Below are 22,817 nucleotides of genomic sequence, written 5' to 3' on the forward strand. Positions count from 1 at the left end.
CAGGCCTGTCTGACCTCCATCTCAACCTCTCACCTTCCTGCATGCTGAACATGATGAAGAGTCTCTCCTCATCATCAGGCTGCAGTTCTGTAACTTCACACTTGTTTTCTGCTGCAACTTAAACCAGAATCCGTCGATAGATTTGGGTTTTGAGAGGGGAAAATTAAACTTCCTTGTTAGTTTGGGTCGGCAAACATCTTTACTGCCAACAAGCTTTGTCTGCTTCAAGGAATAAAACTCAACTAAGTCAACTTAATGTGTCTGAATGCTTTTTGAGATGACGAAATAATAGAAGGTGCAACCACAGAGGGTGGAGTCTTGTACATGTGTGTCTTCTGCTGAAGCAGCTGAAGCTGACAGATAAACATGGTGCAGTAAAACACAGTACTTTACAGTACTTACCTTTCAGGTGTCGTGGAGTATAAAGTAGCAGAACATCGAAATAGTCTATTACAGGACAAATATTTTGTAGAGTTGATAACTACAGGACTAATTATAACCAAACAAATATTTTGAATGTTGAAGGTGCTTCACACACACACACACACACAAGCGCGTAAGCACACACACTCCTCCAGATACACGTTTCACCCACACACACACACACACACACACACACACACACACACATTTTGAGGTTAAAGGGCATAGGTTGCTGTATAAATAAATACTTCAAAAGGAATGCTTGTTGTAGGCGTGCTCCTTGTATATAATATAGTATCATAACATTAAAAGTATTAATTGTTTGAAATCTCTGCAGAATCTCATCATAGTGTACACACACCGGCAGTAGCCCCCGTGGCCCTTTCAGAATTTCTCCAGAGGAAATTTTCTAGTTTTGATTATTCTTTTTCAATACATTTTTAGTTGAAAATAGCAACCTATGACTCCAGCTACATGTGAGTATTCTGTTATCCCCAAGTTGGGTTACATTAATAATAGTTGAGTGTGTGATGTGACAGATAATAGTACATGTGTAAATTTCTCTATGCTTGAAGAGGAGAGAAATAGTCAAAGAGAAGTAACTAAGTGTATTTACTCACTAGGACTGCTACATACAGTTTATGCTACTTTCTACTTATAATATTGATCTTTTTACTTAACATGTAATATTATAGTACCATAGGTTATCCAGCTAGCAGTTTATTAAGTCATTAAAATCAGCTGCAACATTAAAACATCAATAACAATAATTGAGATTTAAAATTACCTTTTATCAATCATTTACTCACCTCATGCTGCCTTCAGGTCCTGGAGAAAACCTGTTTTTTCTCACATGCCTCCACGCTGAACGCAAAATCACAAAACATCTGTTTAATAACTCTCACACAACACATTAGCAGTGGAGAAAGTACTCCCATCTGTCAGTAAAAGTAGTAATACCACGGTGTAAAAGTACAACAGTATTATATCATTAAATTATTGCTTTTGTTAGAATAATTTGATTATTCTATCTTGTTAAAATGATTTCATTACTCTGCTTCTATTTTGTGTCTCTCTTTTTGTCTTTGTTGTCTTGTCTCTTTAGAATACATGTAGAACATTGAAAAATAAGTGGCTCCAAATTATATCTGTAAGACATAACAAGGCAGGAGGTTTTGTTGAATGTTCTGGAGAAGAGGCCAGGTCAGGACTTGATGTGCCGGGCATCAGAAGATTGTTGCCCGGTGACATGACGTCTCCCTGTAATGATTAAAACTGACGAATCGACGGATCAAGAAGGTGGAACTTCCTGGAAGAAATCTACTTTCATGATTAGTAAACATTGTTAGTATTTAATGGGTTCGAGGGAGAGAGACGAGGTTCAGAATTCGTGACCAGAAACCCGTCTGTGTGTATCAGAGTTCTCTGTGATATTGCACATTTCTTGACGTATTGTAATAAAATTATGTTAAATTGAGAACTTGGACGTCTCCTGCTAATCATTCCCCATCAAACGATCTGCGCAGAGAAAATAGGCGAGGATTTTCGGTTGGTGTCAGATTATTCAATTTTCAAGGTTTCCTCAAGCTATTTTTCTAACACTTCACTCTGTAATTTCAGCAATTTGTTAGAAGAACCCGACAAGTGTTAAAGAAAATAAGAGGAAGTAACTCACAAGGACAAATGTAAATGCGTCACGTACAAATGACCTTTAACTTTTACTAAAAAGTTATTTTACATGGTTGTAGTGGTACTGCATGGAAGAATGAACATTAAAAATGGATAGCATGCTAGCACATAGCTTAACTTCAGTTATTATTAAACTCAAACACAAACAAACAGAAAAAAGCGAGGGGAAAAACTTACTTTCCAAAAGTTTAACACTAAAACACATCTGCATTGCAACAGAACAGAACAGGAGGAAGTGAAAGTAATATACAGCTGAGAGGAAGAGGGAGAGAAGAGAGAGAGGGACAGAGAGACCTGGGCCCTGACAATCAATCTGGAAAAGACAAGATTTATGGTCTTCCAAAAAAGTGTCAGAGAAACTCTGACACTGAGTCTCAGTCTGAGCTGCTTTCACAGGCTCAAAATTCTTTCAGGATCGAATTCAGCATCTGTGGAAAAATCATGAGAACTTGTGCAGACTGGCTCTGACAACAGACTGGATTCTGTAGTTTAGATCAGAGCTTTCATGAACTGAAGGAGAATCTTTACACAGCCGCCATTATAAAGCACAGGAGTTTCTTTTATTAGATTGTCAGGGCCAGTCATGAGAAAATCTACATTTTAAAAAAAGTGCAGGACTGCAGGCGTGAACCATGAGAAGGTTCTGGTGGTGGAGTCCAAGTATAAACCAGCACAGCGTTTAAATAGTGCGGTAAAGTGTTGTTGGTGTTGATGTTGGACATAAATGTCTCCTGTGTGAATGATTCACAAAGAGTTTGTCTTGTTGAATGTCCAGGTGATTGTTTTGAGGAAGAATGGCTGAATCATGGAGCTGACATCTCTTTTAAATAATCACTGCTGCTCGTCACGGAGGAAGATTTGGCACTCTCTGCTGCCACAAACATAAAGTGCATCCTGCTCCATTCTTCATTGAGTTAATTTCTCTTTAACACAAAGTGATTTTTTAAACCTGCAGGTTCCTCTGAAACCATTTGAATCCTGGCTTTGGGTTTGGGTACTATTGTTCCTCAGTGTCTCTGTGTCCTCTGCAGGTCTGAGAGTCTCTCCTGTGGACAGAAACTCCGCTGACTGATATCAAAGTTCAGTCTGTTCACCATCACACACTCTGCACCGTGAAGCAGATCTGTCTCAGACTCAAACACAAAACATTCATTTGTCTGATTTCATCTCTTTGATGATCAACATGTTTCACTAGAAACACTTCCTGATGTGTAATATGTGCCTCCTCCCTGGTGCAGTGTATATGTGTCCATGTACACATGCTGTAATAAACTTGTATTTAATTGTATGTGTTTTTAGGGACGGTGCAGGAAGCCTTTTGAAGCTTTGGGGCTTCAGACTCAGCAGCAGCACACTGACATCTGCTGGTTTGTGAAGCTTATAGCAGCTCTTAAACACTGAAGCTCCACAACACCTCTCTGGCTTTAATAGTTTCAGTCTCATGCTTCTAATAACAGTCCAGACAGCCTGCGTGTTATTATTCAAACAGTAAGATGCTGAATCTAATCTACATGCTATTGCTCAATATGTTGGAGTAAAATAATAAATGCATGATATATAAATGTAGGTAATTTTATCCCTTAGGTCTACACGGTGGTTAGATTTATAAAATTATTTCAAATTGATCATGTTTTTATGTTAAATCTCAACCTGAAATTCACCAAAGCTGTCAGCGTGTGGAGTAAAAAGTACAATATTTACCTTTTAAAGCAGTTAAGTAGGAGTATAAATTTACATAAATATAAATAAAATAAAATAGAAGTACTTAAAAAACCATAAACATACCATAATTTACCACTTAAATCTCAGAATATCAGCATTTTTTTCTTGTAAACAACTTTAATCCTGATCAGATTCGGTTTATTTTACTTACAATGGCCCCAATACTCTGTTGATACAAACTGAAAAGATCCATCATGAACTAATAACCATTTTTCAACAAAGTCTGGAGGCCCGACTCAAAGCAACAAACAAAGAAACAAACGGAGGCAGACGTGTCATTAGTTTCTTTAATAATTCTTTCCAGTACAAGATGCTGCATCACTTTACTCTTTTTTGCTGCCGTTTTTTTTTTTTTTTTTTTTTTTTTTTTAAGTTTTATTACATTTTATTAGGAATGACATAATCAATAAAGATTTGTACACAGTGAGCGATCTGGACTCGGGGTTGGGGTTGTTGGGTCCTTTGTGCTGATGTGTTTGGTCCTTTTGGTCCCAACGACACTGAAAACATTTTCAACTGGAATGATTCGAATCCTGCTACAGAAGAAAAGTCGCATCGGCAGATTATCTTCACTGTGATCAATACTGCTCCATAAAAAATATCAGCTCTTACAGTGACGGAGCGGACGCCTGCCAGTACCCACGCCTCAGAAAAATACTAGGAAACTCAGAAAGTACTCGCACATGGTTGGCAAAAGATTGTACTTGAAGTACTTGTACTGCTGTGTGCCAAGATGTGAACCAGGACCCGTTTAGCTCCATCTGATTAACTTCAACAGACCAAGTGGTGATGAAGTGAATCAAGAGTTCCTCCTGCAGAAACTTTATATCTGGACTTTTTTTGAAGTTCGGTTTTTTAATAAACAAGAATAAAAATAATATTTGTGAATCTCTTTTGGCAAAAAACGATTTACTGTCCTTTGTTTTGCTGATATTTGTTTGATATAGAAACACATTTCTGTTACATGGATGCAGAATCTGGAGACGACAAGCAGATTTTTGGTATCTGAAGCGTTTTAATGGCTTTAACGTAAACAGCAGAAGGAGCAGAACTTCTTGGTCTGCTGGCTCGGTGCAGCAGAGCATTCAGGCTCGGACACTGAGGTCAGCGGGTTTCTGCTCATTCTGAAGATTCTCATGAGAAAAGCTTGATGATACACAGTGTTTCTGCTGGCTTGAGGTGCTTTTGTCTTTTATAAAAATAGTTAATGCTCTAAACAGGAGATGGAAACTTTTTCTGAATAAGTTCTGAAACATGTACATCACATGACTGATCAGCTGGAAGATCTCACAAAATTACGTGAAATCACCACAACCTCAACACCGAATTCTGCGCTGGTGGCTCGTAATGTGTGAAATTTCCATTCAAAGATTTTCACAAGCGAGAACAGGTCCATGTCCCGTGTGAACACAAAAGTGACTTACTTAACCTCCCTGGCCGAGTTTGTGAATCACGTTTTAACATAACTTACGATGTTTAGAAAACTTGTGTAACTTTTGTGGTTGGCGGTTTGTGAATAAAGTTTTTTTTAACATGACTTATGTTTTTTAGGTCATTTACTTTTTTTTTTTTTTTTAGGTAACTTACATTGTTTAGGTAACTTACGTGGCTCAGTTTGTGAATCATTTTAAAAATTTTTTTACATAACTTGTGTTTATTAGGTTTCTTACGTTGTTTAGGTAACTTGTGTGTGACTTTTGTGGCTCGCAGTTTGTGAATAATGTATTTTTATGTAACTTATATTGTTAAGGTTAGCCGATTTGGCTATATAAGTGCAGTCCATTTACTTTACGTTGGTTTAGGGAACTTACGTAACGTTTGTGAATAATGCCTTTTACGTAACTTCACAGAAACTGCAGCTTTTTTACAACCGTGAACCATACCTGTATGTTTAATGTGTGTTATTTTTTAGAATTATATGCCGTTAAGGTCATTTTCACACACTACTCGATGTTTAGAAGTCGTGGTCATTCAACATGACTTTGTGCGATCGGGCTGGTTGATGGAAACATCCCTAATTCACAATTTCTTTCATTTCAAAATTTCGCTTCGACACAACATACATTCATTACGAGAATGTTTACTGAGGTCACAAATAATTTTCTCAGACTTCTATGCAATCAGACTTCTTTCCGGAGTAGCCCCCTGGACAGCACTCAGAGTGCAGCATGAAGACGTTTCTCAATCAGCTGCATAAAAAACATCTTTGATTTCATCGTATTTCACTTCCAGCCGTTTTGTTTTTGTTGGTTGTTTTGCATTATATTTCAATTTTTAAACTGTTTTATTATTTTACTAATTTGGCTTTTTGTTATTTTTCCCCCAACTTTTTTAATCAAAGTATCTCAGTTTTATTTTTTGGTGCAGATTATTTTTATACATTTATAAAAAAAATGTTTACGATTATGAATTTGTTTGTATTTTAAATCTTGATTTTATGATGTTACTGCTCCTGTTTTTAAAGAGTTTTATTTCTGTTTGAGCTGCACTTTGTGATGGAAGGTGCTCTATGATTATGTTTAATCTCAGTATTACAGTCAGCAGCTCGCTCTGCTCTTCCCTGCAGGAGACTCTGATTCACAAAGTAAAAAAAGAGTTTAAGATGAACATCGACGATTTGAAAAAAAAATCTGTAAAAATGTGTTTGTAACAATTTAAAGTACAAAAACATTCCTGCTGTTTTTCTGAACAGTTGAAGTGGATTCATCAGATCCGTAGACGAGATCCTGGTTCAGGAGCTGCTGGTCTGGTTCAGTAAAAAATTAAAACGACATGAAGTACTTCGACTTGGTCACTGAAGTATTTGTGCTTGTGTATCAGTAAGTACTGAGAGATTATCTACAAACCCGCCCACAGACACACGGTACATGAACACACACACACACACACACACACACACACACACACACACACACTTGCATAAGAGCAAATGAGTCGCCCCGCCCACAGGTAAAATGCAAAAGGTATGAAAATGTAAGAAAAACTCAGAAGGAAAAAACTTTAGATATAGCATTTATAAAAAAGAGGAATAATACTTTGTTTTTCCGAGATAGGCGGGTGCATATATGAAAAAAACACCTAACCCTAAAAACATTTTACCAAAAGGTTTGTCAGCTGTTTCTTGTAGTATTAGATGTCCTTAATAACATACTTAAAGTTGACCAAAATCTTTTCAAATCATTTTCGAGATGTGCAGGAAGCCACCAACACTAGGCAAAGCCATCTGAGAAAGGAGAAATCTGTAATTACTGAAGGGAAACTGTAAAGTGTCTGTGGTGCAAGGTGCTCATGCAGGAAGGCTCACTGGAACTGCTCAGATCTTTGTGGTTGTAAATGTAATAAATAATACGAGTGAAGCTAATAAGGTTCAATTCAATTTATGCATGTTATCCATTTTTCAGAATATATGTACTGTATATGACCTATATTAATGAGTTGGAAATTACATAAATACGTAGCCAAAATGAACATATCTATTGGATCAAATAATCATCTAGTGATATTCTTGATAGCTTTACATGCTTCCTTGACACAGAAAATGTATATTTTGACACCAAGATTGACCTTCTGAGTGGCTTGGAAGATATACTGGTTCTCATAGATTTTATATGGCTGCGATCTCTGATCCCAAATCTTGATGAAGTGGCTCCCATCAAAAATTGAAACTTATGGTGATGGTGAGCATGTGGAAAAATTTTAACTTTATTTAGCTCAGCCTCCTGACTAGAAGGAGTAATGGTCATTTTAAAGACCTGGAGGTTTTGAAAATGGGGTATTTCTTAGAGTCAAAAATTGTTAAAAAACTTTCAGTATGTTTTTAAGTACATCTGATACTACTGTAAACCACTGAGAAACCTTCTGGTAGAATTGTTTTAGGGTTAAACCATATTTGCACCTGACTAAGAGGTTAAAGGGGGTGGAGCTGGTCTTAGCTGCTGTCACTGCCCACCGTGCTGCTGCTGCTGCTGCTGCTGCTGCTGCTGCTGCTGCTGCTGCTGCTCGCCGTGTCTGCTCGCTCCCGTTTGTGGATCTGCTCATGAGCTTTGAGGTGACCCGACTGGCTGAAAGTCTTCCCACAGTGGGGGCAGGCGTAGGGCCGTTCCCCCGTGTGGATCTGCTGGTGAGCCTTCAGGTGTCCGAGGCGGCCGAAGCTCTTCCCGCACTGCGTGCATCCGAACGGCCGCTCACCCGAGTGGATCTTCTCGTGGGTTTTTAACACGCCCGAGTTGCTGAAAGTCTTGCCGCACTGCGAGCAGGTGAAGGGCTTCTCGCCCGTGTGGATCTGCACGTGGTTGCGGTAGCTGGACTCCTTGGTGAAGCTCTTGCCGCAGTGCTGGCAGCAGTACGGCCGCTCGCCCGTGTGGCTCAGCTGATGAGCCTTCAGCTCCTTGGACTGGCCGAAGCTCTTGCCGCAGGTGACGCAGATGAACGGGCGTTCGCCGGTGTGCAGCCGCTGGTGCGAGCGCAGGTCGTCGGCCTTGGTGAAGCCTTTGGGACAGTGGGCGCACACGTACGGCTTCTGGCCCGTGTGGATCAGCTGGTGGCGTTTGAGGTTTCCCGCCTGGCCGAAGCTCTTGCCGCACTGCGAGCAGGTGTAGGGCCGTTCGCCGGTGTGGATGCGCTGGTGCGTCTTCAGGTTCCCCAGCGTGCTGAAGTTCTTTCCACACTGTGTGCAGGAGAAAGGCTTCTCCCCCTGCATGTTACGGGGTTTCCTCACCGTCGGGCTCTGGGTTTTAGTGGAGACCGGACCACCGCCGCTTCCCCCCGTCCCGGCCGCCGCCCCCGCCTCCCCCTTTCCCTGCTCGGCCGGCTGCAGCTCGTACAGCGCCCCCCCTCCGAACTCAGGGTCCAGTTTGCCCATGCCGTCCATCAGCAGGGCGTCGGGCCGCAGCTTGTTGAGCTCGGTGCGCAGCTCAGCCATGTGGATGGACTCCAGGCCATTGGGCTGCAGGTGGCTCGACATGGTGTTGGATTCTGGGTACTCGCACTTCAGGGAGCTCAGCTCGGCTGTGTAGTAACACTGCAGATCCACATGGTGGTCCGACTTTATGTACTCCAGAGTGTCCGTCACCTGCAAACAGAGTCAACACTCAGATTATAAAAATATAGATATATTTTTAAATGGGATATGGAATTAGACCGTATCGCATATATTGATATAGTATAATAATCGATATGTAATAAAAAAATCTTTCTTACTAGGGTTTGTCATATTTAGTTCTTCAGTAATGTTCTTTATTCTTTTCTCGTATAAATATATTTATTTTGGAAAAAGATTGGCCAATTTTATTTCATTGGCTATTTTTATTTAAGATATACTTTTATTTAAATGTGCACTTTATGGAGCTTTGATTTTTTTTAAAAAGGTACTCCTGTCATACAGTATTTATGTTCACTTAAATAAACGGTTTGAATGAAACTACTTGTGACATGTCATATTTGACTTTGACTGAATATTTGCTCTCATTTTGCGATAAAAATATCGGGATATATATCGTATATCAATATTCAGCGTAAATATATTGTGGTATGACTTTTGGTCCATATCGCCCAGCCCTAACTCATCACATTTACACACAGAAACACAGCAGTTTACTAACGTTATGGTCGCAGCTAGTTTAGATACTCGATAATAACCTTCACCTGACTATTTATTTATTATCTTTTACCATTTTATTCTTTTTATTTTTTATTGACTTTTAGAGATGTAATGAACAAAACTACTTAAACTCGTCGACACAACAAGAACATGAAAACCTTTCAAGCATGAAAAATAAAAAACAAAATAAGAAACCATAAAATAAAATAGAAATGTATTCGAATCAATATAGAATATGGGGAGTTGTGGTTACCCTGGAGCGTGTTACGATATTAAGTTGTTTATATTTTGATCCGTCTAATTATTTACTTTAGTATCGTTTTTGAATGGGTTTTAAATGTAATTAATGATTTATTAGGGCCATGGGGCCATCGCACTGAGCACTATACGTAGTTATACTGTATATTTTTTCTTCTTCCGGACACAATTTCGTCCTGCGCAAATTATATATCAAAACGTGCGGTTTCATCAGAATCGGCTATTACTTTTCTCTACGGAATACGATTTTTTCGTGACATAAGTCGCGAAAAACTGCCCAAAATTTTGCATTGAAGTGAACGGGACAGCCGGAAAAAATGAGAGAAAAAGAACAATAATTGGAGATTTTCAAACGTCCATGTCTCCGGCATAATTTCACCTAGAGACTCTATTTAAACTTTATACAGTAGACACAAGTCTTGTGTATTGGTGTATTAATCCACGTTTCGATAGGTCATATAGTTTTTTATCAATCCCTGTTCTGTTTTGGAGAAATTCTGAGATTATAATGGGTGTGTATTGCATGGAATGTTCGTGTCAGAGTGTGTGATGTCATCGCTCAGAGTGTAGAGGGAGAGAAAAAACTGTCAAAAAAACAAATTGAAAACTGCGCTCCAGGCCACAAAATTCCACTCTACAGAAATAATTTATACATAGAAACGTAGGAAAATTTGTCTTCTCACTCACAATCCTCTGGTAAAGCTGTCAGAGTTATATTTTGGGCGTAGGGCGCACAGATGTGCCACCAACACGCACTAACAGCCTCATTGACTCCCATATTGAAAACGCAGGAAGATTTCTGTAGAAAAACATATTTAACAGTTTTTCAGATCGCTCTTACAATGCTATTTCTTCATTTTTCTTCACAAAAAACATATGTAGCCTGAAGAACTCAGGACGCTCAAAGTGAAGTCGGATCAACGCTAGGTATTATGGTTTTGCCAAAAATGCTTTTTGTTCGAGGCCAGAAATTTCCAGTTTGTCCACCTCTGGCTGCTGTCACTGTTCCGGGACATTCGACAGGTGGCAGTTAATTCTGTGGATTGCTCTGCGCTGATTGCCTTTGATCCATTGATGTTATTACAGTTACAGATACACGCACACATGCGCGTATAAGCGTGCACACTCCTCCAGATATACATGCTTCACACACACACACACACACATATTTGAAAAGGAATGCTTGTTGTAGGTGTGCTCCTTGTATATAATATAGCATAACATAACATACTAGTATTAATTGTTAATTGTTTGTTTAATTGTTAATTGTTTGAAATCTCTGAAGAATCTCATCATAGAGTACACACACCGGTAGTAGCCCCCGTGGCCCTTTCAGAATTAATCCAGAGGAAATTTTCTAGTTGTATTCTATTGTTTTAATGTATTTTAAGATTTATTTAATCTCTTCCTCTCTGTTCAGGTTGCTGCCTTGTATGAAAAGTGTGATACGAATAAAGTTCAGGTGAACGTGTGATGACTTTCTGTCAGCGTCCTCCAAGTCGTTCATCATTTGTAACTGATTATGATTCAGTTAAAACCTGCTGTCAGTAATTAATTTATATTATCTGTCATCACAAGAGTGTTTTAAAGACGCTCAAACTCTCCGAACCCACCAGCAGGTTTGAAAAGTCTGGTTTTTTTTCAAAGATCACCAGAACCTTGAACCCATCGTCAGTTATAAAAAGTGACCAAAACTTGTGTTAAATGTTGATATTTGTGTCAGAATCTCTTCATTCTCCATGTGTCATTTAAAATAAAGCGATTGCACTAACCAGATCCTGTCAAAAACATTAAATTCTGCTCCTCAGAGACACTGTGAAGACGATGATTGATTCTGCTGGGTCCAACGGTCACGTGACAAATATTCACTGAAAAACTGTTTACACAGAGCAGAGAGGAGAGGACAGGAGAGGAGAGGCTGTTTACACAGAGCAGAGAGGAGAGGACAGGAGAGGAGAGGCTGTTTACATAGAGAAGAGAGGCGAGGACAGGAGAGGCTGTTTACACGGAGCAGAGAGGACAGGAGAGGCTGGAAACATGACAATACTGAGAATATGTGGAGAGAAAAATGGTTTCACAACATTCAGGACACTTGGAAAAAGTGTTTATATATAAATTTGGTTTTATTACAACTTGATTTCTTTCTGGTTTCTGTCATTCTATCTGTGTTATTCTGCACAAAGACATGTTTGATATGTTCTGATTGTGCTGATTCCACAGAGCTGCAGGACTCATTATATAGAGATTTTACATATTTAAATTTTTTTTTTTTAAATATATATTCTGTGATTAACTGTTTGCCATTCTTTACCTTTTTGCTTCGGCTTTGTTTTGCTTAAAGAGGAAAGGACGCCATACGTTACACAGTCTACCAAATTAAAAGCGGAAACTTCCTACCACCTCTTTATTGACTAAAATTAAGTAATTTCTTTTTTTTTTTTTAGATTTATTACATTGTTTTGGTAACTTGTGCGGCTCACGGTTTGTAAATCAGGTTTTTCACGTAACTTCACAGAAACTGCAGCTTTTTTACAACTGTGAACCGTACCTGTATGTTTAATGTGTGTTATTTGATTGATTTGAATGATATGTCGTTAAGGTCATTTTCACACACTACTCGATGTTTTGAAGTTGTGGTCATTTAACTTAACTTTGTGATAACGGGCTGGTTGATGGAAATGTCCCTAATTCACATTTTCTTTCGTTTCAACATTTCGGCTGCAACGTTGCAGCAACATCACGCTGTACTGACTAACACCGGGATTTCACTGGATGCGTAACGGCTGCAGATCCGTCGTCGGAGCCGTCACGCACCCATTATAGTCAATGTGTGAGATTCCACTGACTCCAGATCCGATGCATAATGAGTCCGACGTCGCATGGCCATCCGACAGCCCTCGCAACACTTGCGCAGAGCTTCTATTTTTGTCGGACGACGGAGCACGGTGCATAAATTCAGCACAGAGCAGATCGTTCGGGACAGGAAGTCCTGCACAGACACAAAATAAAACATCCGGTATATTTTCAAAATAAAATACCTCAGGTACACGGAGGATCGTATTTCACAACTGGAAGACGTCATGTTGGGTAGGGACAGACCTGAAGTCAATAGGTTAGAGGTTTTCACTCGTCTTTTCACCCCAGACACCACTCACTCCGGTGCTTGTTGTAAACAAACAGAGATCGCTAAGTGAACACCTCCTGCAGCAGCAGCACATACACACTGTACTGCTACAGAGCTAACTGTAGCTAACTGCTGCTAACGAGGTCGGCCGGCCGACCTCGTTAGCGCTCGTTAAGACAGAGTCGCTGGATTTGTCTCCAGTCATTAATGAGGAGATGTCGATTCACTTCCAGTTATATCAATTGATTATGCGTGAATTCGCATGATTTTGTGCGTCCTCGGGATTCGGGATACGCAGCCATTGCGGACGGACCCCTTTGGGAGTCGTAATGCATCCAGTTGAATCCCGGGGTTAGACTTAAAACATACATTTATTACGAGAATGTTTACTGAGGTCAAAAATCATTTTCTCATAGACTTCTACACAAACGACTTCTTTCTGCAGGCAGTAGAATAAAAGTGGTAACTTCCTTCCACCTCTTTATTGACTCAAATGAAAATAAATTAATTTGGATTCTGTCGAGTCAGGCATTAAAACAGTGTTTCCCGCCCCTCATCTGTACCTGAGAGATGTAGTCGAACACGGAGCTGGGCTCATAGTGCGATTTGTAGTCCAGCTCGGTAACGTCGCCGTGGTGGAAGTGACCCAGGTGGTCGCCATGGTGGCCGTGATGCTCCGACTTGATGTAGTCGAGCCCGCTGATCTCCATCTTGATCTGGTCGTGGCCCAGCTCGGCGGTGGACAGCGGCTGGATCTCCGACAGGTCCACAGTGCGGATCGGCTCCAGGTCTCCGTCCTCCGGCTCGCTCTTCACGCACGGCAGCATCACCAGCGGCTCGGCGATCTCCGCCGCCAGCGAGCTGAGCGTTGGCGCTGGGCAGTCCACCTGCAGGGAGGGGTCCAGGGGCGGGGGAGGGGAGCCGCACTCCGGGGGCATGCCGAGGCTCAAACACTCAGACTCCAAGTCTGTCATGGTGAGGGGCGGAGCTAATCCTCCTCACCTGCTGCTGGTTTCAACACCTGAAGTAACGTCCTGTCCTCTCCTCCTCCTCCTCCTCCGGTGAGAGCTACCTGTCCTAAGAGGGGAGGAGCCTGGAGGTAGGGGGCGTGTCCCTGAGAACGCCTCTTTGGGGAATCAACTGGTCACTGCTGATGTCACCATCCACACCGGACCAGCCTGCAGAGAGAGAGAGAGAGAGAGGTGAGACTTCAGTAGCGGTGGAACAAGTATTCAGATCCTTTACTGCAGTAAAAGTACTAATACTAGAGGTGGTGGGGGGGGAATCGATACAGCAAAGTATTACGATATTTTGGGTGGCAATACTTTATCGAGTCATGGCAGGCAAGTATCGATATTTAGCGTTCTGACTCACTTTTAGGAATATACTGGAGATACTGGTGTCAAATGTAACTAGAAGATAATATGTCAGGATATCATGTCAGGAAGTTGTCGAAATAACGCTGCAAAGTTTGTCTTTTTTTATGTTATATTCAAGAAGTCCATAGCAGTGAAGCTTAAAATTGTTTGATAAAATGCTACAGTTGTTGTCATCCATACATGTTTGATATCAGTTAAGTTCAGTTTGACTGAATACTTTGTTGGTCAGTCTGTGGGTTTGACTCTCATTGTGGACAAATAAAAGGACTGAAGTGAGATGAATAGACTAATAAGAATTTTCTCATATTTGACAAAAAAATTCTTGATTAACTGCATTTTCAAAAATATATTGTATCCCAATACTCACCATATCGCAAAATGCTTAAAATCGCAATAATATTGTATTGTGACTCAAGTATCGGGATAAAAACGTATCGTGGGGCCTCTGCTGATTCACCCCTTTCAACTAATTGGCCAATTGCACAGCCTTAAGAGTGTGCATATCACGAACTCTGGGTCTTGTTGGTTTTCTGAGAATCTACTGCACCTACTGGTACCTTGTTTGCCATGCAGCAATAAAAAATATACTAAAAACCTGGAATAATCTGGTTAGTCACATTGGACTGCTATTATATGGAACACTCCTGTATACTTTACTGGTGTAATTATTTTTCAGCTGACTTTTTACTTCTACTCCTTACATTTTCAAGCAATTATCTGTACTTTCTAGTCCTTACATTTTAAAAATAGACTTGCAGTCCTATTTCATTTCGGCTTGTTTTTGTTACGGATTTTCATTGTTCCAAAAACCCCTATCCAGATAAATCGCTCCATCCAGATAGAGTGAGTGGTCCTCGTTTGTCAAACAAGCGTAGAAACCAGATAAGATCTGAGTGTATATTTGGTCTTACGACAGGGTTCACATGTGATTCACCAAATGTTCGTATCTTTCCAATCACAGCATGAGAATGATCGTCTGTTGATAAATGTGGCGGCTGGAAACAAGTTTCATTTAAATACCATGTCGTGATACATACCCGATTCAGATGCTTTGCCCCGAGAAGTACACCATTACAAATAACAGCGAACTAGACATATTACAGAAATACGTGGCTACGGAGGTTTATGAAATAAAATTACTTATTTATAAACTCACAAGTTCAGTGAATATTTTACATATGGAGCACAGACTTAAAAGTTTCACAGCTTTTTGGTTGAGGGAGGTAAACAATGTTTTAAAGTAAGTTTTAATCCCAAAATAGAGGAATTTCTCCGAAGCAGAAAGTGAAACGCTGCCGTCCAACAGCTGCAACAGAGCAAACTGGTTTTGTTTGGCAGCATAAAAAGTGACAAGGAAGGAAATCAGTGCACCATTCAACTCCTGGTGAGGTTGAAATATTTAATTTATACATTGTGATATATAAAGCCTAATAGCCTATATAATATGCAAATATTGTTATTATGATGATGAAGAGATATTATTTACTTTTTTACATTTAGTCAGAATTCTGTCCCAGTCAGAGGAGTGTGTGGCATCGCTGATTGGAAATGTTTCGATCCGGGCAGAACCACTGGTGGAGACGCTGTCTGAGTCGGATAAAAGTAAATAGCAGAAGACAACAACATTTAATAGTCTCGGCTAGTATTCTGTATAGTATTAAAGAATTCCACGGTCGCTGTGATATTTTAATGATAAATGATATAGCCTAAACATGCTTTGGTTTGTCACCATTAAAAATAAAACACGGCAGAGTCTTATCAGCTCCAGGCATCAATACAATAGTCTAAGATATGACATGTTGACTTCACGCTGACTCAAACCTTCGTGGACGAGCTGAGACCAGACGTGAGATCTGATTGTATCCTCAGATCAATTAGAGACTGATAAATGCTGAGCCTTGTTGAAATGATCATACGGACACTTGTTTGATAAATGAGTGCCAGTGTGATTGTGGTTCGATGAGAAGTATAAACACAAACCATTCAGACAACCTATTGGTTTGTACCATGCATCATACCTGCACATGAAACACATCACACTCCAGCAGGGAAAGCAGACGTATGTAGCCTAGCCCCAAGAGACAAGGCTCTCAAGTGTCACGCATTGAGCGTGACAGTCACTCATTTCTGTCTTTTGTCACATACTCCTGCCACACATTGTATTTCTCACGCATGAAAATGTATTGTGTGACGTCCACCAAGTTACACCATTATTTATGCTAGTGAAACATGTAGCGAGATGCTCTGAGCATCATATAACTCAACAGGAGCTTGGCAAGCTCCGGTCAATAGGATCAACATCAGCCAATCCAAAAATAACATACTTACATTTACATAACATACATGCCCCTGTGGCCCTGTGGCCTAAGCTTTTGTCCTTTATGGCATTTATCACCCTTACATTAGTTTTACTTTTATATTTAAGTAGTTTTGAAACCAGTACCTTTACACTTTTACCTGAGTAAAAAGCTTGAGTTGATACTTCAACTTCTGCAGACGTCTTTTTAAACCCTAGAATCTATACTTCTACTGGAGTAATGAATGTCAATACTTTTGACACCTCTGGTATTCCTACAGGTGATCGCAGTACTTTTACTGCAGTCAATGATGCGGATTCTTGCTGCTGGTCGCCTCCCCGCAGACACTCAGTAGTGGTGAAAGAAGTATTCAGATCCCTTACTTAAGTAAAACTACTAAAGACACATTGTGAAATGACTCCACTACAAGTAAAAGTCCTGCATTCAGAAATTACTGAAGTAAAAGTACCAAAGTATAAGCATCAAAAGTAAAAGTACTCGTTATGCAGAATGGACCTACTCAGATTGTTTAATATAGTCTAAGTATATTATTAGATTATTTGTATTGATTCATTTATGTAAGAAGTGTTTTAATTTTGTAAAGATAGGACTAATTTTAACTACTAAATATACTGCTGAGATTTAATTTAAAAACTCAAATCACTTTAAATTGATCATGTTTTTTATGTTAAATCTCGACCTGAAATGTAACTAAAGCTGTCAGCTAAACTTAGTGGAGTAAAAAGTACAATATTTGCCTCAAAATGTAGTGAAGTAGAAGTATAAAGTTACAAAAATGTAACGAACAACGTTAACCTGTCCGGGCGGTAGGGTCATGGATATATACATATATAAACACCTTTCTTGTATATATCTATGGGTAGGGGGGCCATCCGTCCGGCTTTAGGTCGGACAGTCCGGCTTTTAAATGCCCTGTCCGGCTGCAGGCGCAGCCGACCATTTTTGTGTTGTGACCCATCAACACATGGCTCATTTGAATATTTAAATGAGCCATGTGTTGATTCGCCACAACGCGAAAATGCCAAAGCAAAAGACCTCCTTTAACCCGGAATGGACAAGAGAACACGGGTTTGTTACAAAAAGTAAGAGGGATGAGTTTCATTTTTTTTGTACATTATGTCGAAGCCATGTGGATGTGAGCAGTAAAGGCAAAGCAGCTATAGAGAGACATGTTAGCACTGACGAGCATCGAGCTAATAGGAGTACAACTCCGGATCATACCAAACCTATATATGCTTGCGTGTCCCGTGTGTGCAAAGTGTCCTCCTTTTTGATGTGAAGGAAATGGCCACCCTACCGGGCGGTCAGAGATCCAAATACATTGTTGCATATGCCATACAGTAGCCGTGAGCTAACATTAGTTAACAGTTAAAGTTGTTTGAATCACACCTAACTGTGACTTACTGTTTTGGATTACTTCCTGTTGCTAAACACATGCCGCTTTTAAAATAAGAGCGCAGTGTGTTAACAGAAATGACCAGAGAATTTACAAAAATATATGTATATGATGGAATAGTGGAATTAAATCTGCGGGAGGCCACCAAATTTGGGCTTTTATGGAAAAAACATTGGCTGGCTGCTCCATGTCCTAGTGGAAAGCATGTTGACAGCAATTAAAAATGACACAGTATTGGATAACAAAGATTTTATAATACGGTATCTCCCGACTGTGAAAAATGTTATGCAAGGTGTTTGCTCTCATTTAGCTCTCAAAGTGCACAAGATTGATGCATTTTACTTTACAAGACGTTTCTTTACCTGCTTGACTGTTTGGACTGAGACTCCAATCTTCCTCAGAAGTGTCATTACTAGTCCTTAAATTAAATTCATTATGGACGTGGACTTAAAATCATTGTTTTATTTCATGGCCTTGGTGCCCTGGCTTTTGGCCATTGTGCCCTCAAAAAAATGACAACACATAAGGCCAAGTGGCTTGCCCCTAAAATGACGAAATTCCAGGCCTGGCAGGTACTCACTTTTCAGATTATGAATTTATTTGATAGGAAAATTATTATCTAGATTGTGATCAGGTAAAAAAAGTGAGATAAAATTATATTAAGACTAGAATATAACATTATGTTATAATATTAAGTCTAAAATACAAAAATATTTGAATAGAGTTGTTAAACACTTTAAAATACATTTAGAACAAAATCAATTTGAAAATGCTTATTCACTGAAAACTAAATATAAAAGCTGAAAACAACATTGTAGTTATTGCTAGGCCGTTCACGATAAAATTATTCAGGACGATATATTTTCCCAGAAACTATGACTTTAAACGATAGTATTCTTGATGTTTTGTTTTTTATGCCGCGGATATGATCATATTAGAGCATAATAATTCAAGTACATCCTTTTAAGAGCAATAACTTTTAATTCTCTAGAATATTGAACATTGGCTGTTTGGGAAATGTACGGTTTTTTTTGGCAATTCTTCCTGCCTACCAAAAGTCTGCAGCATTTCTCTAAACGCTGGTTTCTCCAGTGTTGAATGGCTGCATCTCTTTCGCTACAAAGCAAGTAACACTATCTGTGAGCGTGCAACATTTTCTGCTGTAACGTTTACATTTGCATTTTTTGGCAAAGATATCCTTAATTGCCAGTTGTGGGTTAGTGGAGGGTGCTCCTTGTCCCACGGCGCAACTTGAATGGGATAGTTGTGTTTTAAATGTACTTTGAGGTTTGTTGTGTTGACACTTTTTGTTGCGACCATCTTCATACAGGTTTGACATACCGGCTCGTTGATGTTAGCGGGCTCTCCGCGTTCATCTGGCTTGAACCCAAAATGTTCCCACCCTGCCGCTGTGGCATTCGGCTGGAACTGATTCCATTTATGGCACTCAACTTTCTGTAATTGTACAACTACGGCCGTCGGAAAACTAAGCTTCGAGTACACTAATTATTTTTTCTCTCTGCTTCAACGCTGTCCACACGTCTGTGTGTGTGTGTGTGTGTGTGTGCGTGAGCCCCGCCTCCCCACAAGTTGACTGACAGGAGAGGGAAAGAAGCAGCGCGGCTGAATGTTGATGACTTATGTAAACAAACACACGTAGACGACAATTTAGCGAGTCCAGAAAAATTGTCGCGTCCATTTTTGTTTATCGAACGATATATAACGTCGACATATTGATTATCGTGACAGGCCTAGTTACTGCTAGCCTGGGTATACCCATACTGCCTTGCGTGCTCGATTTCATTTCTAATTGCGAAAGGGTCTGGAAACGACGGCCGTTTCTTAGCCCTGTTTTAGGGATTCAATCACAGAACGGGGAGGGACGGCAAGACGATGATGCGTACTACTCGGCAGACGGAAGATTGTAGTTTTCTTACAGATCCAACATGGCTGCAGCAGACGCGAAGCTCTCTTTCGATCTAGCTGACGGCGTTTTAAATAGTTTAGAGTGAAAGTCTATTTTGAAAGAAGAACAACAATTGACTTTACACTCTTGTTTCACCGCAAAAAAGGATGTTTTAGCCTTGCTTCCGGGTTTGGCAAAAGCCTAATCTACCAACTAGCCCCGCTACCGCTCACTGCCGTAACGCCGGAGATCTCGCTACGAGCCGGGGGACAGCGGAGCCGCCGAGAGACCCGCAGCAGCTTGTCTATTGCCCATAAAATCAGTGGATGTGTGTGGCTGAATGACCTGAGGGGGGATAAGGCGTAAAAATAAATAATCTTGCAGAAAGCGAGAATTTGAGAAGCAAAGCAGCAAGCAACACTCAACAGACACACACACCAACACTGCCGGTAGACTGTGAGCTGAAACTACAGAGCAGCCAGAGCCAGAACATGCTGCAGAAAAACGTTGCAGAAGCACAACTGAGCATTTTAGTCTCAAAGTAGAGATGCTAGAGGGCTAATAGGGCTATGTAAACATCCATTTCTGTCGCTCTACATACGTCATCTGGTAATAACTGATACAATTGGCTAAGAGCTACGTACAGACGCTTTTGATAAACAATCGTAGCACCCAATAAACGGTTCTGGAGGATCGTAAACCACACCTCCTCTACTGAAAAATGAATGGCTGGTTTCCAGATTAATCTCATTTGTGATTAGTCTGGCGTTAGCCAGGCTAAGTTACTGCACTCTGTTTGTGCATTACTATTAAAAGCTTTTACAGCGATGCAAAACCAGAGTACAGTAACTACAATTTTGGGGTCAAAGGTCAAATACATTGTCATGATTTTTTAGCATAAAAATTACATCATCAATACATGTAGAAATAAAATCTCAGTATACTTACCTACCTATCACCCATTTGGCTGGCCTAATATTAATAAATAATAATAAATAAATATTGTACTTTTTACTCCACTACATTTAGCTGACAGCTTTAATTACTTTACAAGTCGAGATTTGACACAAAGACACGATCAATTTCAAGTGATTACTTTTTTTAATTAAACATAACAGTATATTAAGTACATAAAAGTAGCCCTATCTTTACAAAATTAAAACACTGCTTACATAAATGCATCAATACAAATAATCTAATTATATATCTGGAATATATATTTTAGAAAATATAAATGAGTCCATTCTGCATAACGAGTACTTTTACTTTTGATACCTTAAGTACATTTTGATGATGAGACTTTCAGCAAGTTTTGAATGCAGGACTTTTACTAGGTGGAGTCATTTCATAGTATGGTATTAGTATTTTTCCTGAAGTAAAGGATCTGAATATTTCCTCCACAACTGGCCAACAACACTTTGACTTTAAGTACAATTTTCTGCTTTTACTTCATACATGCATCCTGTGGTGGAGTATTCCTACAGGTGATCGCAGTACTTTTACTGCAGTAAATGATCCGGATACTTGCTGCTGGTCGCCTCCCCGCACACACTCACTGTAAAGTTGGTATTAAACTACCAGTCTACACTTTATCTAAACAATAGAGAGAAGCAAGAGCTGGGGAGAGGGGGCTCGGTCCCGGTCTGTTACCTGTGTGCCCAGACTCTCAGGTAGCCTTAACTCGCCACGCAGCCTCACCGACAGACCAACAGAGCGGGTCTGTGCTGATTTCCCTCCCGGAGGATGTGTCGTTAACGCGGAGACATCCTCCCGTTAACCGGCGGGAAGCTTTAGTGTCGGCGATTCTTCCTCCGCGGGGGAAACTCCGCCTAACGGAGGATCGGAATGTGTTTAAACCCGCTTTTCTGGCATACAAAGACAGGGCAAGATGCCATGTCTAGCTAGCTAGCGGAGCTAGCCAGTGGCCATCTTGTTTGTTGCTAGCTAGCGGGGCTAGCCGCTGCTAGCACCGGGCAGAGAGTGAGAGTGACGCGGGGCACAGAGGCAGCAGGTCGGGCAGGGAGGGGGGGCCGCCGCTCCGCCGCCGTCTGCTGGAGGGGGGGCGGCGGACACAAAAGACGGTGTCACGGTGAGAAATGTGCGCGGACAGAGACGGAGACAGGAAACGGAGCCGAGCCGCGGGAGAGCGGTAGTTACCTGCGGGTGGTCCGGGCCGCGGGGCTGTCCGCTCGGTTACTGTTAGCTCTGTCCGCCGGACCCGCCACGTCCTCCTCGGCAGAACAACCCGCCGCCTCGCCTCCTCTCCTCCCCTCTACTGACTGATCCGCTCCCTCCTTCCTTCCTCTCCTCCCTCCTTCCTTCGCTCCTCTCCCCCTTCACTACTCACTCACTCACTCACTCACTCCTTTCCTTCCTTCCTTCCTTCCTTCTTTCCTTCCCTCCTTCATCGTGCGCATACCCGTTCAGGCGGGTATGTTGGTAACTACAGCAACGGCACGAATAGGCGGTTATCGTTGCTGAGCGGGTACGCGCACGGCCCACCGTGACCGCGTCATCAAAACAGAAGTAGCTATAAAAAAGAAAATCAAATCCTTTTCTCTGATTTTCTTCTCGTTGTTGTCGTGCGGGGCTCCATGCACCCCGGTGATCCGGGTCACTGCTGTCAAGTGGCGACTCACTGACATCACTTAGGGACGAGCTCATTAAATATACAATGATGTCATATCAATAAAAAAACATTACATTTACACCTATGATTTACACTAATTGTATTTTGTTTGTCCAATTATGTTGTTTATTTAATATTACCTTATTATACTGTTTAGTAACAGTATCATCAATATGTCACATATGTCTCTTGATTAATTCATTAATCGTTTGGGTTAATTGAAATATCAGAAAACAAATTTCATTTTGTTTGAACCTTGAAAAAATGGACTTTCTCATATCATGTAGGTATGGGAAATACAGGTAGAAAATAATTTTCTACCATATTTGGTTGTATTTATTTTGGATTTTCCTTTTTTTTTTTTTTTTAAATTG

At 40.5% G+C, this 22,817-nt stretch overlaps 1 protein-coding gene across 3 annotated transcripts; it reads right to left on the bottom strand.

Moving 5' to 3' along the window:
- Nucleotides 1-4,355: 4,355 nt before the first annotated feature.
- Nucleotides 4,356-22,295, bottom strand: si:dkeyp-113d7.1 (uncharacterized protein LOC407709 homolog). 3 transcript variants are annotated; one of them, XM_059348744.1, is made up of 3 exons: nucleotides 21,972-22,295; nucleotides 13,379-13,993; nucleotides 4,356-8,905 (listed from the first exon to the last, which is right to left on the bottom strand). In XM_059348744.1, exons 2-3 carry the CDS (start codon nucleotides 13,787-13,789, stop codon nucleotides 7,763-7,765), a joined length of 1,554 nt encoding a protein of 517 aa, XP_059204727.1. In that variant the 5' UTR covers nucleotides 13,790-13,993; nucleotides 21,972-22,295; the 3' UTR covers nucleotides 4,356-7,762. The 3 variants fall into 3 exon arrangements, with proteins under 3 accessions (XP_059204727.1, XP_059204729.1, XP_059204728.1); XM_059348746.1 differs by lacking the exon at nucleotides 21,972-22,295 and adding an exon at nucleotides 15,689-16,353; XM_059348745.1 differs by lacking the exon at nucleotides 21,972-22,295 and adding an exon at nucleotides 15,681-16,353.
- Between the last annotated feature and the right edge of the window lie 522 nt (nucleotides 22,296-22,817).

Source organism: Centropristis striata, chromosome 13 (genome assembly GCF_030273125.1).
Source record: "Centropristis striata isolate RG_2023a ecotype Rhode Island chromosome 13, C.striata_1.0, whole genome shotgun sequence".
Lineage (NCBI taxonomy): Eukaryota > Metazoa > Chordata > Actinopteri > Perciformes > Serranidae > Centropristis > Centropristis striata.